General features: G+C 40.8%; 1 protein-coding gene across 2 annotated transcripts in view; it reads left to right on the top strand.

Moving 5' to 3' along the window:
* The window catches only part of GNAI1 (G protein subunit alpha i1), a 68,203-nt gene extending 59,671 nt beyond the window's left edge, over positions 1–8,532 (top strand). For both annotated transcript variants that reach the window (XM_056573424.1, XM_056573425.1), the window contains exons 8-9: positions 4,111–4,317; positions 6,909–8,532. In XM_056573424.1, coding sequence (XP_056429399.1) covers positions 4,111–4,301 — 191 coding nt within the window. In that variant the 3' untranslated portion in view covers positions 4,302–4,317; positions 6,909–8,532. The remainder of the gene's footprint in view (positions 1–4,110; positions 4,318–6,908) is intronic.
* Positions 8,533–18,480: the final 9,948 nt, after the last annotated feature.

Below are 18,480 nucleotides of genomic sequence, written 5' to 3'. Positions count from 1 at the left end.
TATTATCCCCATCTATCATTCTCTACCTAACGTACATAAAGACCGATTCCCGCCGGCGATGCGTCCCATCGTCGCGGGAATCCGATCGCTTAATTAACATTTTTGTTCTAGGTTTGATTCTGCTTTGTGCCCTCTGGTTGAATTGTGCCCCAGCCATATAAAATATATTAAACCCCTGTTATCTTTATTGGATGACATGATTTGAGATGACTCTGTCCTGGCTAGTCTGTGACATCGAGTCGTTATATATATCCCTACCCCACACTATGTCCATGCAGGCCGTCTCCGATATTATGAAACAATTTTCATTATATGATTCAGAGTTGCAGGAGTTCCTTCTGGATGTCTTATGGTATGTGCTATTACATAATTTTTTCATGCACAAAAATGTTTTCTAGTTACAAAAAACAGTAGCCAGTATGGGGGGGGCTAAGTCCTCTCCAACTGTAGCAAATTTGTTTTTTGGTATGAAAATCAGTATTTTCAGTGAAACCAATCCATTCTTCCACCACATAAAGTGATACGATAGATATGTGGACTACATTGTTGTCATGTGGGCAGGTATAGAATCCGAAGCTTCGGAGTTTGTCCGCTACATGAACAACAATGTCCACAATCTCAGTTTCACCTACCAGTGGCATAAGAATCTGGTTCCATTCCTTGATGTTACCTTAACTGCTAACATACCATTATCCCGAAGTGACACCTGCACCTTCGGTAAACCTTTCACTGGCAACACAATCCCCACCATACAATAACAGGCATACTGGTTGGGGAATTAATTAGGACGAAAAGAAACTGCTCAACCAGAGACAGCACAATTACAGAACGGGACACAGTATGTAGTTGTCTCAAAGCTTGAGGGTACAAAACTTGAATGCTAGAGAGAGCTAAACACAAAATTCAGGATAGATAAAGAGCAGCCCTGCTCGAGAATCGGAAGGTGGCACAAACCAACAATCAGTTGGACTACCAGAATAAAATGTTATTTGTCACTACATGTAGTGTAGAATTTGGTGCCATTAAAGCCATTGTAAATAAATAGCTTCCGATACTCAGACAGGATCCGGCTTTGGATATTATTTATAAAGAAGGGTGTAATTTTTCTTCCCGAAAGGCCCCGACACTAGCCAGTATTCTCTCCCAAAGTTTATTACCTCCATCAATCCCTGAAAATGCTTAAGCAACTGGATCAAAACACAGGGTTTCCATAGATGTGGACAGGCAAGATGTGTAGTGTGCCAGTATGCCATAAAAACTTTTTTCTTTTCTGATGCACATTCAAACAAAATCTTATAATTTATTCTTGTTTTGTAATATATAGAAGATAACATGTTCTACTTGCAATTTGACATATATTGGTTCTACTAAAAGAAGTGTAAAAGAACTGATTCAGGAACATATTAGGGGTGCAGTCAATTAACTTTAATGTGAATTCATCCAACGTATCTCGTCACTTTCGTGATGTTCATGCTGGTGACGTATCCTACATGGTTTTTTTTTTTTTGCCATCGAAAGAGTCCATAAACAAATTAGAGAAGGCAACTGGTTGAAGGCGCTCAGACTGGTAGACCCTGTGGATATACAGATTTGACTGTTTCCAGCCTAAAGGGTTGAATAACCGTGCATATTTATTTTTACATTAATAAGAAATTGCCTGTTTTTGTCTTTGTACTTGTCTCTGTAACTAAAAATCTTTCCAGCTATTATGGTTTTTATGTTTGTTTCATATTTTTTACCTGTTCAGATGATTCGATTTTACTAGCCAATATTGGCATTTGTTTAAGAGGTGTGAGAGCGCTCAGTGACAGTCCACAGGGGGTTAATACCCCAACAGGTGTCAACCATCACTGCCCACTCCCCCTCCCATCCCCTGAGTATAAATATGTTACAATTTTGTATGTGCTATAGGTTTAGTTAGTCGTAGACTCGAAACGCATCAACCATGCATACTGACTGTTCACCTTGTTCCTGACAATTTTAAAGCTGCAATAAACTTGGAGTTTTAAGTGTGCTGGCCGTTCCACTTTTCCTTCTTCAGATTTGTAAATTACTTCTATTAAAACATTTTTAATCCTTCCAGTACTTATCAGTTGCTGTATACTACAGAGAAATTTGTGAATTTCTTTTCAGTCTGACAACAGTGCTCTCTGCTGACACCTCTGTGTCAGGAACTGTCTAGATTAGAAGCATATCCCCATAGAAAACCTCTCCTGCTCTGGACAGAGGTGTCAGTAGAGAGCATTGTTGTCGGGCTGGAAAGAACTTCACAAATGTCTCTGCAGTAAATCTGTAGTATACAGCAGCTGATAAGTACTAGAAGGGTTAAGATTTTTAAATAGAAGTGATTTACAAGTCTGTTTAACTTTCCTTCACCAGTTGATTTGCAAATGTTTTTTTTTTCCCCACCGGAGTTCCCCTTCAAACACCTTCCCAGAATGGGTATACCCAGTCCTCCAAGCCATATAACTACAGAACAGAGAAGTTTTCATACAGCGTCGGTTTATGACGCATGCTGCAACTCCATTCAGAAAGCAAAAGGGGCAAATGTATCCTTCATCCACTAAGCTTCTTAAATAATCCAAGAACATACAGGAAAACTTACAATAGCTGGGTCTTTCCCTGTTCTCTCCTACAAAAGTTATTGTTCAAAATGTTGCATTTTCCTGTATGAATCAGTAAAGATGCCTAATGGATGCTGTAGCCCCTGTTGGAGTGATTTGTGGAAGTGATGACTGCCCCACTTTGGCATACCCGCATTCATATGATGTTTAGTTTTTGTTAGTATTTGCTTCTTCACTCGGCCCTTTTAGTCAGCACCATAGACTAAGCGCTGTGCAATCGGAGGCCCACAGATTTAAAGGGGTATTCTCTTTTAGTCCAGTTATTCAGTGGACAGGGGAACTTGCACATCCGTGAGGATCTGACTAGAGCCCGCCATCTGGATTGAAAAAACTTGGGGGTGCGGGCTGTAGCGAGGTTGTTGCGAGCAGTCATAGAACATTACATCGGGTCCCCCAAACCTCTGAAATACCACAGGGAGTTGATGAAATGGTAAAAGGGGGTGATGAAATGAACTGGGGGGATGGGGGGGGGAATAATGAAAGGGCACTGGGGGTACTATTTCTAAAAGCTGTGACAAACTGCTTGCAGGAATGCTCTGAATTGGACACACAAGTTGTGGGAGTGGAACACACTTATTGCAAAAGCAGGCGGCAGGATAAAAAAATTTAAAGAAATAAAAAATGTGGAAAAAAAAGTCCTGTACAGGGATCTAGATCTGACACATTTGATTCGACAGTTTGGAAAGCCCATAAAGGATGAATAGAGTGGTGGCTGTGCAGCCTGCTCCATCCCTTCAGGCTAAAATTTTATGGCATTCTTGGGATTAACAGGGACCCAGTGGTCAGACTCCCACCAATTCCCAAGTTATTCCCTATTCTGTGGATTAGGAAAACTCTTGCCCAAATGAAGCCCCCCCCCCCCCCCCTTTTTAACATTCATCGCCCATTGTTTATGGATTGCCTTTGGAGTCTGACAGGAGTACTTTCCTTAGAATGAAGGGGCCTTGGATGTTTACCTCTCTAGTTGCTTTACTGATTAAAGGGGTATTCCGCTACTCAGCGTTTGAGGGGGCGGGGTTATGATGTCACAAGGTCCCGGCTCCAACGTTCGGAACAGTTTTTTCCAAACGCTAAGCAGTGGAGTACCCCTTTAACCATACATGACCAGTAGTCAGGAGCACCACTCTGCAAAGCATGAGCACAGCCTCCCATAAGTGCCATCTAATCTGGTGACTGAGAATGAGAAAATGCTACACGAATGACCACCTAGACATTGCCACAAATGGACATTCCCCCTTAGGGACCGGGACCAATGTGAGTGATGACAAGTGCTGTACAGCGCTGTGGAATACTCTGGTGCTAAGTAAATATAAAAATATTTAAAACGTATTAATGAAGTATATTATTAATATGCATATTAGTACATTGTGAATGGTTTTAGTCCTATTAACATGACTGCGAAGTCCCTTTTTAGTGGTGAGACTATGCTTCATATTGTTTTGTAACGAATGTATTAAAATGGAAAGTTTATCATTTCTGTTCATAGGTTCAAATACATACGAAGAAGCTGCTGCATATATTCAGTGTCAGTTTGAAGATCTTAACAAAAGAAAGGATACAAAGGAAATCTACACCCACTTCACGTGTGCGACAGATACCAAGAACGTGCAATTTGTATTTGATGCAGTGACTGATGTCATCATAAAAAACAATCTCAAAGACTGTGGCCTTTTCTAAAACTTGTCATTATATGGTAAGGGGATTTAATGCTAACCATGTGAAAATTAACTCCACTATTGAAAACCTTTTTTGTTTTTACATTTTATAAAAAATAAAAAAAAAGGCAGGTTTGAATTAATAACACAAAACTTGAATCTTCTTAGGCCTCAATAGTAAGAGCCTGTTAGTTCAGCATCAACCACAGCTCATGTGTCAGTTACCTGAGCGGCAGTGCAAAACATGATCCCGTTACAACTTACCAGTCAAGTTTATCTGGACCCTTTAGTTGAAAATTTAATATAATATATCAGCATTTCCAAACCAGGGTGCCTCCAGCAGTTGCAAAACTACAACTCCCAGCATGCCCACACAGCGGAAGGCTGTGTGGGCATGCTGGGAGTTGTAGTTTTGCAACAGCTGGAGGCACCCTGCTGGTTGGGGAATACTGTAACATAGAATTCATCTACTATATATATAACTATTTATAGCTAAAAGGGTACTCTGGTGAAAAACTTTTTTAATTTTTTTTTTTTTTTTTTATTCAACTGGTGCCAGAAAGTTAAACAAATTAGAAAATTACTTCTATTAAAAAATATGAATCCTTCCATCACTTATTAGCTGCTGAATACTACACAGGAAATGTATTTTCTTTTTGGAACACAGTGCTCTCTGCTGACATCACAAACACAGTGCTCTCTGCTGACATCTCTGTCCATTTTAGGAACTGTCCAGAGCAACATATGTTTGCTCTGGGGATTTTCTCCTACTCTTGACAGTTCTTAAAATGGACAGAGATGTCAGCAGAGAGCTCTGTGTTCCAAAAAGAATTTCCTCTGTAGCATTCAGCAGCTAAGTAGTACTGGAAGCATTAAGATTTTTTAATAGAAGTCATTTACAAATCTGTTTAACTTTGGTGGAAAACTTTTTTTTTTTTTTTTAAATCAACTGGTGCCAAAGTACCCCTTTAACCCCTTAACGACGCAGGGCGTAAATTTACGTCCTGATGATGTGGTACTTAACGCACCAGGATGTACATTTACGTCCTGAGCATAACCGCGGGCATCGAAGCGATGCCGGCATCATGCGCGGCAGGTCCCGACTGTGGATCGCAGCAAGGGACCCGCTGGTAATGGCGCACACCCGCGATCCCGCGGATGTCCGCCATTAACCCCTCAGATGCCATGATCAATACAGATCACGGCATCTGCAGCATCGCGGTCACTTAACAGGATGATCGGATCGCCCACAGCGCTGCCACGGCGATCCAATCATCTTGCACGGCAGATGGAGGTCCCCTCACCTGGCTCCTCTGCCTTCCGGGAGTCTTCTGCTCTGATCTGCCTTCCCGCAGACCAGAGCAGAAGATGACCGATAATGCTGATCAGTGCTGTGTCCTATACATAGCACTGAACAGCATTAGCAATCGAATGGTTGCTATAAATAGTCCCCTATGGGGACTATAAGAGTGTAAAAGTAAAAAATGTAAAAAAAAATAAAGTAAAAAAAATTTGAAAAACCCCCTCCCCAATAAAAACGTAAACTGTCCCATTTTCCCTATTTTACCGCCAAAAAGTGTAAAAAAAAATATATATATATTTATTTTATATACATATTTGGTATCGCCGTGTGCGTAAATATCCGAACTATTAAAATAGAATGTAAATGATCCCGTACGGTGAACGGTGTGAACGTAAAAAAAGGCCAAAATAGCTGCTTTTTTTATAACCTTTTATTCCCCAAAAAATTTATAAAAAATGTAATAAAAGTTTTGTATAAGCAAATATGGTATTAATAAAAAGTACAGATCACGGCGCCAAAAATGAGCCCTTATATGGAAAAATGAAAAAGTTATAGGGGGATTTTAAACGTACTAATTTGGTTAAAAAGTTTGCGATTTTTTTTTTTTTTTAAGCGCAACATTAATAGAAAAGTGTATAATCATGGGTATCCTTTTAATCGTATTGACCCAGAGAATAAAAAACACATGTCATTTTTACCATAAATTGTACGGCGTGAAAACAAAACCTTCTAAAAATTGTGGTTTTCTTTTTAATTTCCCCACAAAAATTGTGTTTTTTGGTTGCGCCATACATTTTATGATATAATGAGTGATGTCATTACAACGGACAACTGGTCGCGCAAAAAAACAAGCCCTCATACTAGTCTGTGGATGAAAATATAAAAGAGTTATGATTTTTTGAAGGGGAGGAGGAAAAAAGAAAAATGTAAAAATAAAATTGTCTTAGTCCTTAAGGTCCAAATGGGCTGAGTCCTTAAGGGGTTAAAGTAGGATTAGAGACCATACAGAACGATTATTGCAGTGCAGTCGTTTTTTTATTTTTTAATACGTAATTTTTTTACGTTTTTTAAATTCTTCACAGGAGTTATTGGAAGTCACTTTCCTGACAAAATAAGATCTGCAGTCTGAAACACCTACTTACTACATAAAAAGAACTACAAATACAAATTACTGTGCATGCTACAAACAAGCTTTTTATTTATATATATATTTTTTTGTCCTTAAGAGCCACTTTGTCTCAGAAACTAATTTTCATAAGTGTTCACTGTGCAATAAATACCCGTCTAATAATGATTATATGTACTCTCTCTCTCTCTCTCCTGTAGATTGCATTTGACTTCACCCTGTTATAGCTTGATGGCTTTTGGAGTGATTTAAGACTCTCAATGAACGGCGGACCAGTACTGTACTTTGCCAGTTTTATTAGCTTTATTTATGTTCATGTCTTGTAAATTTTCAGAAGTAACTGCGATTTACTAGGCCACACAATGGAGAAGGTATCTTGATTGTATGTATACTGTAATTGTAGGAATGTTATTTGTACAGGCATTGAACAGAATATTTTAATAATTTGAATTGTTTAAAAAAGAAAACAAAAAAAAATAAGATCCTCTGTTTCATGAAATGCAGTTGGAGGACATTTTTTTTTTTCTCGCCTGTTAAGTTTATTTAAAGAAATAATGTATATTTTTATTATAATTTTTTTCCCTTTTAAGCATGCATGCTGCCTTATTCTGTGTTCTGCAATGTTTCCTTGCAAGCCTGTAAGATATAAATATATATATAATGAAGCAGAATGAAATCTGGACACCTTACAGTTGCACAATCCTGGGGCATGTAACACAGAATCATCCTGTCGGCCTGAGCCTTCACTGTGCATTTTTATTATGTAATAGTTCTCTTGAGCATTGCCTTACAGGTGGTGCCAAAACTGCATTTTTTTTATACATTTTAAAAATCAAGTACTCTTTTATTTGTAAATAGATTTTTTCCAGGTGTCTGTCCAGAACATTTTGTGGGCTGCAGAAATGCAAACAAACATTTTGGGATTGCTTACCTTATTGTTGGAGGAATCATGTACTTGGCATGCGGACCATGGCAGTACTTTGTATAGAGGAGTCACTCCGGCATCAGTTACATTTTACGTATGTGCTACATTTTAGTACACCTCAGCTTTTCCATTGAAATGTGCAGCCGGATGACTCTCCATTATATTCCGTTTTAATGTTTGGCTTTGTGATGCTGTCTTTGTAATTGCCTCACTGTCACTTTTCTTCTTACAATCCGATCATTCCTTCATTCTTATAAACACCTTGGGTGGTATTATGTCCTAGCCCCCACTGGAACTCAAGATATTCCTTAAATTTGTGAGATTTATTTTATTTTTTAAGAGGTGAAATTTTCTTGCACCTTTTTTTTTTATTTTATTTATTTTTTTTATAGCCATTCTAACTTTGTGGTTACTAAGAAATCATTGTTGGAACACTTTTCATAAGATCTTTACCCTTACCTCACTGTGGGATAACAATGGACTTCAAAATAAATCCATGAAAGTTGTGTTGCTTCATATTTACCTAAAATTCACAAGTAACTTTTTTGTGTTGTCCAGAACATGTAAAAAATGACTTGTACTCGTTGTTACCTTCTTCATTAAAGTTTTTGTACTTCACTATATGGAATGAATTCTTGGTGATTTAATGATTACTAAGGTTAAAGCTGAATTCTTTGTGCCTTGAATGATTTTTTTTTCTTTCAACTTTTATTTAAATATTGTATTTGGCAACCTGATCCATATTTGTAACAATGTACTGACGGAAATCATGTTGTCACCTTCACCATGTATATAATAGAGCACTGATTTGTTGAGCATTATTGATGGGTTCCTTGACTTTCTCATGTAAAACCATGTTCCTAATGAATCCCAATAAACCTTGCAGTTTTTTTTCACATTTTAGATCTGATATGTTTAAATGTTCAGTGGTTACATTTTTTAATATGCTACATTTTTATGTGCTACATATAAAAGCAGAATTTCTTGTAAACAGTAACCTGAAATCATAGTATGAAGCCAGTATTTGTTCTTCTGACTTTTCTATGAGAGATCTGGTGCACATTACCTGGGCTGCTGCAGTAGTCCATACATGAAGATCAATAATGTCAGGCATCCTATGCAATCTTTCACATCACAATAAAGCAAGACTTCCGAGCGAAAGCAGTCATGCTTGATAATTCTTTTCTGCATTTTTTCCATCACGCCCCCTTCCATAGACTTGCATTGAGATGTTACAAGGGGGTGTGGCTGTGACATCACAAGCCTCCGGCGCCGCATTTCTAGTCATCTGGCACAGAGTGAAGTTCGCTCTGTCCACCGGATGACTGGGGTGCTGCAGCGGAGATCGTGGGGGTCCCCACAATCTAACATTTTATCCCCTATCCTTTGGATTAGGGGATAAGATGTCTAGGGACAGAGTACCCCCTTTAAGCACCAAAGGCATACCTGTACCCCCTGGGTCCTTAATGTGTTAAAGGAGCAGTCCAGTTCATAAAGTTTTTGTGCAGTAATCCCTGTGCAGTCTTTTTCCTGGTTGGTGGTGTCAACGCGTCACACTGGCTCAGCTAATGCCGTGCGATGCGTTGACCACCAGCAACCATTGGAGGACTGGAGCAGAGGCAGGTGAGTCTATTTTTTTTTATTTTTTTTTTTATTGCTGGCGGCCCAGGAATGTCTGCACAGAAACTTTCTGAACTGAACTACTACTTTAAGCTTGCAATACACTGTAATATCCCCTAACCCCCATAATCTAATGGCTGTTGAAGCAGTATGTTAGTCCCTGATAGCAGTTATAAAGGAAAAGATCGACAGCATGTCTGATTTAAGTATAATATATATCCTATGTTCTCATGGGGAGGTACATGCTGACCTTTGTCTAATAGTGGTTTACGTCCCATTCAAATAAACGTGTGCTTGACTATACAACTGCCTATTTGTTGCAGGCCTGCCTGTCATTCAAAACTGTTTTCATCCCTTTAACACAGGATGGTTCTTCCTTGTAAACCACTTTTTTATTGTGCTCTAAACATCAGTAGGTCAGATTTGTATAACGTAGATAACATTTCATAAGTGCCTACTTTTTGTTAACAATAACCAAACCCCTGGGCCGTAGCCCGGGGTAAAAAAGAAAACCTCAATAGGTAACCCCTAAAACATAACCTTTATTATGTGACTATAAAAAACGTGTAAATCCCAACAAAAATATGTTAACACTGATACCAGAATTGACCAAGTAATATAAATATAACTTATTGGGAGTTGTCACTCCCTGGAGAGAATGTTCATTGTCCTGCAGTGACCGCAATATTACTTGGCCATACCGATATTACTTAAAAGATCACTCTGTTTACAGCCTCTACATGTTTCGCTGTTACCACAGCGGTTTCAAGAGATAATGGCTGTAATAAAATGGTGGCTGGGGTATTTATAACCCTACAGGGTGACATCAATTGCAATCGCCCTTCTGTGAAGCTCCAATCATAAACCTGGTAACAAAACAGCCCATGGACCATTCCAATCATGACTGAGTACCACTAATGATCACCTGTGTGACTTCTGCCAATCGCATTCCATAATACGTCATCACTAGGTCTCCGATCATATGCTCGATGTCACTTTCTTGCGCCCTTCAATAGCGGTGCCGCACATGCGCTCCATAGCGCATAAGAGACTTGGCCTCCGTGCACTGTGCCCTGTTTTGCGCAGGCACTGACGCTTAGCTGAAAATCTGTGTAGTGAATATATATATATATATATATATATATATATATATATATATATATATATATATATATATATATATTTATATTATTTTAATTATAATTATTCTTACACAGTTACCTGACCAGACAGTTCAATTGGCAGATGTTAATGCTTTATAATACAGACAATATGAGTGATAAGTAACCTGTATGGAGAAAAGACAACCTGAAAACTAGGATTATCTAATAAAGCATTCACTATAATAACAATTATTAAAGAATACCATGAATACACTAGAGGTTCAATGAAAGGTTGTTACATAGGAAGTAAGTGATCTACAGGGTGGGCCATTTATATGGATACACCTTAATAAAATGGGAATGGTTGGTGATATTAACTTCCTGTTTGTGGCACATTAGTATATGTGAGGGGGGAAACTTCAAGATGGGTGGTGGCCATTTTGAAGTCAGCATTTTGAATCCAACTTTAGTTTTTTCAATAGGAAGAGGGTCATGTGACACGTTTCACTCCGGCCGGCTCATTGAAATTAATTACATATGGGAGTGCATGCGAAAGTATACGGGAGCGTGAGGTTTTAGCTCCCCCCTGCTGTATTCGCTCCCGTATGGGAGAAAACGTGATGTGAACCCAGCCTAAAAGGAACAAAGCTGGATGTAAGTAAAAATAAAGTGATTTTATGATGATGATTATGAATAAACAAACTAAAGTCACAATGACTGAATATATATCCCGCCTAACAGCCATCATTTATAGTAAACTATATCAGGAAAATGTAAATCAGAAATATGTTAAACACAAAAAGTACATATAAATGTTCACAGGAAAGCTGAGAATGAGAAACCTTCATTGATGCCCAATGGTGCCTGACTATGTTGCTTCCTCTTGTAAGAGGCGGGTGTCAATATTCCCCTTCCTGGGACCTAGCTTTAGCTGACAAAAACCCATGAACTTGCATTCTTGTAATCTACCATAATGGATTACATGGATATGTCTTGCCAGGGGGTATCAGTTCTTGTCCTAATATTGCTCAAATGCTTTGACATCCTATGACAATGCTCCTGTGTGGTTTTACCCAAATAAAGTTTGGGGCAAGAACATTGAGCAATGTAGATTACATTCCATGAACCACAGTTGAACTGTCTAATATGTCCATTGATCAATTTTCAATGGAAATCATATTTATCAACCCATGGCGGTCTGGATATGGAGTCACACTCCAAATCAAAGTAGAAAACCACACTACAGGCTGATCCAACTTTGATGTTATGTCCTTAAGATAAGTAAAAATGAGGCTCAGTAGTGTGTGTGTGTGGCCTCCACGTGCCTGTATGACCTCCCTACAACACCTGGGCATTCTCCTGATGATGTGGTGGATGGCCTCCTGAGGGATGTCCTCCCAGACCTGGACTAAAGCATCTGCCAACTTCTGGACAGTCTGTGGTGCAACGTGGCGTTGGTGGATGTAGCTAGACATGATGTCACAGATGTGCTCAATCAGATTCCGGTCTTGGGAACGGGTGGGCCAGTCCATAGCATCAATGCCTTCCTCTTGCAGGAACTGCTGACACACTCCAGCCACATGAGGTCTAGCATTATCTTGCATTAGGAGGAGCCCAGGGCCAACAGCACCAGCATATGGGCTCACAAGGTGTCTCAGAATCTCATCTCTGTACCTAATGGCAGTCAGGCTACCTCTGGCAAGCACATGGAGGGCTGTGCGGCCCACCAAAGAAAGGCCACCCCACACCATTACTGACCCACTGCCAAACTGGTCATGCTGGGGGATGTTGCAGGCAGCAGAATGTTCTCCATGGCGTCTCCAGACTCGGTCATGTCTGTCACATGTGCTCAGTGTGAACCTGCTTTAATCTGTGAAGAGCACAAGGCCCTCATACCACCCTCATGGAGTCTGTTTCTGATCATTTGAGTTGACACATGCACATTTGTGGCCTGCTGGAGGTCATTTTGCAGGGCTCTGGCAGTGTTCCTCCTGCTCCTCCTTGCACAAAGGTGGAGGTAGCGGTCCTGCTGCTGGGTTGTTGCCCTCCTACGGCCTACTCCACGTCTCCTGATGTACTGGCCTGTCTCCTGGTAGCGTCTCCATGCTCTGGACACTATGCTGACAGACACAGCAAACCTTGCCACAGCTCGCACTGATGGGCCTTCCTGGATGAGCTGCACTACCTGAACCACTTGTGTGGGTTGTAGACTCCGTCCCATGCTACCACTAGAGTGAAAGCACCGCCAGGTAGCATAGGATCTGAGAAGTGGTCTGTGGTCACCACCTGCAGAAACACTCCTTTATTGGGTGTGTCTTGCTAATTGCCTATAATTTCCACCTGTTGTCTGTCCCATTTGCACAACAGCATGTGAAATTGATTGTCAATCAGTGTTGCTTAAAGTGTTCACTTTATTTTTTTGACCAGTGTACAGATATATATCATAATTTTGTTTTTCTGAGGAAGTTTTCAGTATTTTCTCTCACATTTTTCTGTTATAAATATTAATGGCTAGAAACAATTGAATTGCACGATGGGGGGAAAAATGCCACAAAAAAAAAAAACACAACAAAAAAATGCATAATCTGTGTGTAAAGGAGACCTAAAAATGATTTCTGTCAAGACTGCTGTTCACATGCTTGCTGATGGTAGGTATAAATGATTAATAAAACAAATGTATAAAACTATTTCCAACAAAGCCCAAAAGAAACAAACCAGTTTAATTCCTTTTATATAGTGCAGACAAATAAAAGACAGAAAGACGGCACTCACCATCCACGGATGCTTTAATATTTCTATGACAGCATTACAGGTGCAAGCGGACAAGGCAGTATGTGGCGGGGGCAACTAGAACAAACCGTTTTGTGCATCTGACGCACTTCCTCTAGCTGGTACACAAGAGGAGGTGTGCCAGATGCATGAATTGGTCTGTTCTGGTTGCCCCCGCCACACACTGCCTTGTTCACCTGTGATATGGATTTTATCAGTGACCTAGTAAATATTTAGCCCCCTTCCGAATTGATTTAGTGAATGCACATAAGTAAATCACACATACATTGTCAGTGTTAACATACTTCTTAAGTTTATTGGTATTCATCCAGCTTATATAACCATTGCAATTAGCATAAGTTCCCACCCTCACTAGGGAGGTGAGTACAGCTTTGGCATACCATATAAGGTATGCTTTTTCAGTTAGATTTTTTTTTTTTTTTGGGGAGGCTTCTAGGTGTTGGCCAGGACATGAAATCTTCTTACATGGTGGGAGGGGGAAGCAAGGAGCAGAGTAGTGTGGGGGATGGGCTTTGTCAAATAGTCTTTTTTTTATAATCCATAAACATATACACTGTAATGCTGTCTTTGAACCATTAAAGCATCCCTGGATGGTGAGAAGCCATCTTTTTGTCTCTATGTCTCTGCATTATGTTAACTGTCTTACAGACTGAGCACCACCCGCACCAGCTTTATCAGGATAGCACATCTCCTCAGATCCACCTGCCTGATCCCGCCTAGTTAGCGCTAGTGCCGGACCTGCCATTTCTTTTGTCTCCTTTTATATACACTCCTCAAAAAAATAGAGGGGACACTAAAACAACACAATGTAACTCCAAGTCAATGACACTTCTGTGAAATCATACTGTCCACTCAGGAAGCAACACTGATTGACAATCAATTTCACATGCGGTTGTGCAAATGGAACAGACAACAGGTGGAAATTATAAGCAATTAGAAAGCCCCCCCCCCCACAAAAATAAAGGAGTGGTTCTGCAGGTGGTTACCACAGACCACTTCTCAGTTCCTATGCTTCCTGGCTGATGTTTTGGTCACTTTTGAATGCTGGTGGTGCTTTCACTCTAGTGGTCGCATCAGACGGAGTGTACAACCCACACAAGTGGCTCTGGTAGTGCAGCCCATCCAGGATGGCACATCAATGTGAGCTGTGGCAAGAAGGTTTGCTGTGTTTGTCAGCACAGTGTCCAGAGCATAGAAGTGCTACAAGGAGACAGGCCAGTACATCAGGAGGAGGCCGTAGGAGAGTAACAACCCAGCAGCAGGACTGCTACCTCCGCCTTTGTGAAAGGAGGAGTACTGCCAGAGCCCTGCAAAATGACCTCCAACAGGCCACAAATATGCATGTGTCCTATCAAACGGTCAGAAACAGACTCCATGAGGGTGGTATTAGGGCCCGACGTCCACAGGTGGGGTTTGTGCTTACAGCCCAACACCGTGCCTGACATTTGGCATTTGCCAGAGAACACCAAGATTGGCAAATTCACCACTGGCGCCCTGAGTTCTTCACAGATGAAAGCAGGTTCACACTGAGCACATGTGACAGAGTCTGGAAACGCCATGGAGAACATTATGCTGCCTGGAACATCCTCCAGCATGACCGGTTTTTGCGGTGGGTCAATAATGGTGTGGGGTGGCTTTTTTTGGGGAGCCACACAGCTCTCCATGTGCTTGCCATAGGTAGCCTGACTGCTATTAAGTACCAAGATGAGATCCTTAGACCCCTTGTAAGACCATATGTTAGTGCGGTTGGCCCTGGGTTACTTCTAATGCAAGACAATGCTAGACCTCATGAGGCAGGAGTGTGTCAGCAGTTCCTGCAAGAGGAAGGCATTGATGCTATGGACTGGCCCGCCAATTCCGCAGACCGGAATCCGATTGAGCACATCTGGGACATAATTTCTCGCTCCATTGCACCAAAGACTGTCCAGGAGTTATGCCACCTCATCAGGAGCATGCCCAGGCGTTGTAGGGAGGTCATACGGGCACGTGGAGGCCACACACACACACACACACACACACACACACACACACACACACACACACACACACACACTCACTCACTACTGAGCCTCATTTTGACTTGTTTTAGGGACATTATATCAAAGTTGGATCAGCTGTAGTGTGGTTTTCCACTTTGATTTTGAGTGTGACTCCATATCCAGACCTCCATGAGTTGATAAATTTGATTTCCATTGATAATTTTTGTATGAGCACATTGAACTATGTAAAGACGAAAGTATTTCATACGATTAGTTCATTCAGACCTAGGATGTGTTATCTTAGGCTGCTTTCATACTATGAGCATTCATCCGTTATTAAACGTCCATTTTCTGTGTGAAAACGGTTGTATAATAATGGATGAAATAACGGATGCTAAATATTCATTCGCTAAGACCCGTTATAACATCCCTCATGTATGGCCCTAACACCTGCCTACAGACTCCCACAGCTGGGACTACTACTACTCCCATCATGGAACAGACTCCTTTCCTTGATGGGAGTAGTAATTCCCTGGCTGTGGGAGTCTGCAGACAGCTGCAAACATTAGTGTTTGTACTACTACCCCCATCATGGAACAGAGTCTGTTCCATGATGGGGGTTGTAGTACAGGGCTGAGGGATTGATTAAATGTATACCCCCCCCCCCTCTGCCGGTGCATTAATAAATACCCCCGCCAGTGCATTAATAAATGTATACCCCTCGCCGGCGCATTAATAAATATATACCCCCCGCAGAGCATGTATAATGTGCCCTCACATCGCAGCCATCTATATGCATATGTCACCGCAGCGCTATATGTGAAAAGTATTCTAGCAGCAGCATCGGCCATAGTGCAGCGTCGGCATATGTATATAGAAGATCTGTGGGGTGCAGATAACCCTATATGTCTGCACCCCCCAGCGCTTCTATATACATATACCCCTGCAGCACTATGAATGAAAAGTATTTCTATTAGCAGCGCATAGTGCCAGCAAACGTCGGCACCTCAGTACCGGCCATTCAGGGCTCCCCGCAGGGAATTTAAAAATGAAAGTTAAAACACACCATAAATTGCAGGGTTGCGGACCATGCCGCCCGCTACCCTGCTTAATAACTTCTGATCACATCGGGTCTCAGAAGTGAAACCCAGTGTGATCAATCCCTAAGCCCCTGTACTACAACCCCCATCATGGAACAGACTCTGTTTCATGATGGGGGTAGTAGTACAGACACTAATGTAGCCTCCCCAGCTGCCTGCAGATTCCCGCAACCAGGGAATTACTACTCCCATCATGGAAACAAGTCTGTTCCATGAAGGGAGTAGTAGTTGTCCCTCAGCACTACAGGAGTCTGCTGATGTCACCTCTTCTGAGCATGCTCAGAAGGATATTCTAAACCAGGTGCAAATGGATGATATAAAGGCTCATCCGTTTGCCGTAGACTTCAATGTTAAGAATTTACCCGTTTCTTGTGACGGGCGAAAAATTTGTGCATGTCCCGTTATCTCTCCCATCACAACTAACAGCCGTTATTCATGACATAACGGTTCATAACGAGTAATAAAAAAATCCCATAGACTTGAATGAGATTGTTTAACGGCCGTTTAACATGGGTTTTCTGACGGACGTTTGTAACGGATGAATTTTTATAGTGTGAAAGAAGCCTTAGTGTTCCCTTTATTTTTTTGAGCAGTGTAGTAATTGCATAGCTTATCTATCATCTTCTAGACAACATTCTTCTCTTCCAACTAAACCAAGGTCAGCCGGATAGCAAGTTGTTATTCAGGCATATTTCTGCTTCATGGGCATGCAGAGGTACAAAGCTTGGTATGCAGAAGAAAAAAATGTGAGTTTAGAAGATGTGCGCTATACACATGTTGATTCTGGCAATATACCAAAATGATCCTGGAGCAAGATATTTGCCTATACTGTAATATGGTATAATGCCAAAACCATTTTTTCATAAAGGTGCCTATACACTAGAAACACCACTTAAAAAAAAACACTTTAAATACTTGCATGGTTTTGTTACATTTCACCCTTGAGAGTGGTGACAAGAGGATTTAAGTGCTATCACTGTGGTTATTTAGCCTCTGAGCCCCCTCCATAGTGCACATCTATTTCTTATTCTTTCAATTTCAGGGGTGGGACCAGAGCTCGGCTGTTTGCCAAGATATCTCACACCTGGACTTCCTTTTCCTTCTCTTGCTAATCACAGTACAAAACCTGTTTCTATCTGATAATAATTGACAGTACACTACTGTAGATTGTGTTTGGGGAGGAGAAAGGATGTTATTGATGTACAGACTTTGCAAGTTACCGTGTAAGTACATGGCAGAACCAGCAACACCATTGCACCAAGGCAAGGATTAAATTGCATAAGCAGCTCTGGTCTACACAGTAAGTCTGATGATAAGCTAAAGGGAGGGGTGATAGGAAATTACAGCAAGTAACTGATTACATCCCAAAAGCTGCCTTGGACTAAGCATTGATCTAACAATGATGATGACAAGCTACACAAGAGATGACAAGCTACACATTGATCTAACGATGATGATGATGACAAGCTACACAAGAGAGAGCTGTCTGGAACGTAGTTGGTTGTAAGACAGAACTGGAAAGCCAGGATTTACCTTTTAGGTGTGGACCCACCGGATGAGACAAAAAGGCTCAGGATGCATGCACACAGACTCTCTCTTACAAACGTTCACTAACAAGTAGCCATGACTTTGGTTGTTTTTTTTTTTCTTGGGTAAAGGGTATTTTTTTGTTAAAGTGATTTACAAATGTGTCACAGATTACAGGCTATCACATTGTGACACTTGTTTGGATCAAGACACCCATTGTCCTAATGCTTTCCTCTGTTTATGATTAAATGGGTACTTGGGAGGAAAGCAAATGTTTTAAAATCAACTGGTGTCAGAAATTTATACAGGTAAGTTTCGACCAGTACTTATCATCTATATGCTCCAGCAGAAGTTGTGTAGTTCTTTCCAGTCTTACCACGTCTGTCTTTGTCAGGAACTGTCTTAAGTAGAAGCAAATCCACATAGCAAACCTCTACTGCTCTGGAGAGTTCCTGACACGGACAGAGGTGACAGAAGGGAGCACTTTGGTCAGACTCGAAAGAGCTACACAACTTTCTCTGGGGCATACAGCAGCTGATAAGTACGTGAAGGCTTAGATTTTTACATAGAAGTAATTTACAAATCTGTATAACTTTCTGGTGCCAGTTGATTTGAAAACATTTGTTTTACACCGGAGTACCCCTTAAAAAACTTTTCCCCCACTCCAAAGTACCCCTTTTAAGTAGTTTTAGGATCTATTCACAAGAGAGCATAATTTTGTATTTGTG

Source organism: Hyla sarda, chromosome 4 (genome assembly GCF_029499605.1).
Source record: "Hyla sarda isolate aHylSar1 chromosome 4, aHylSar1.hap1, whole genome shotgun sequence".
NCBI classification, from domain to species: Eukaryota; Metazoa; Chordata; class Amphibia; order Anura; family Hylidae; genus Hyla; species Hyla sarda.
Note: the sequence above shows the minus strand (reverse complement) of the source record. Positions and strands in the feature narration are given on the sequence as shown.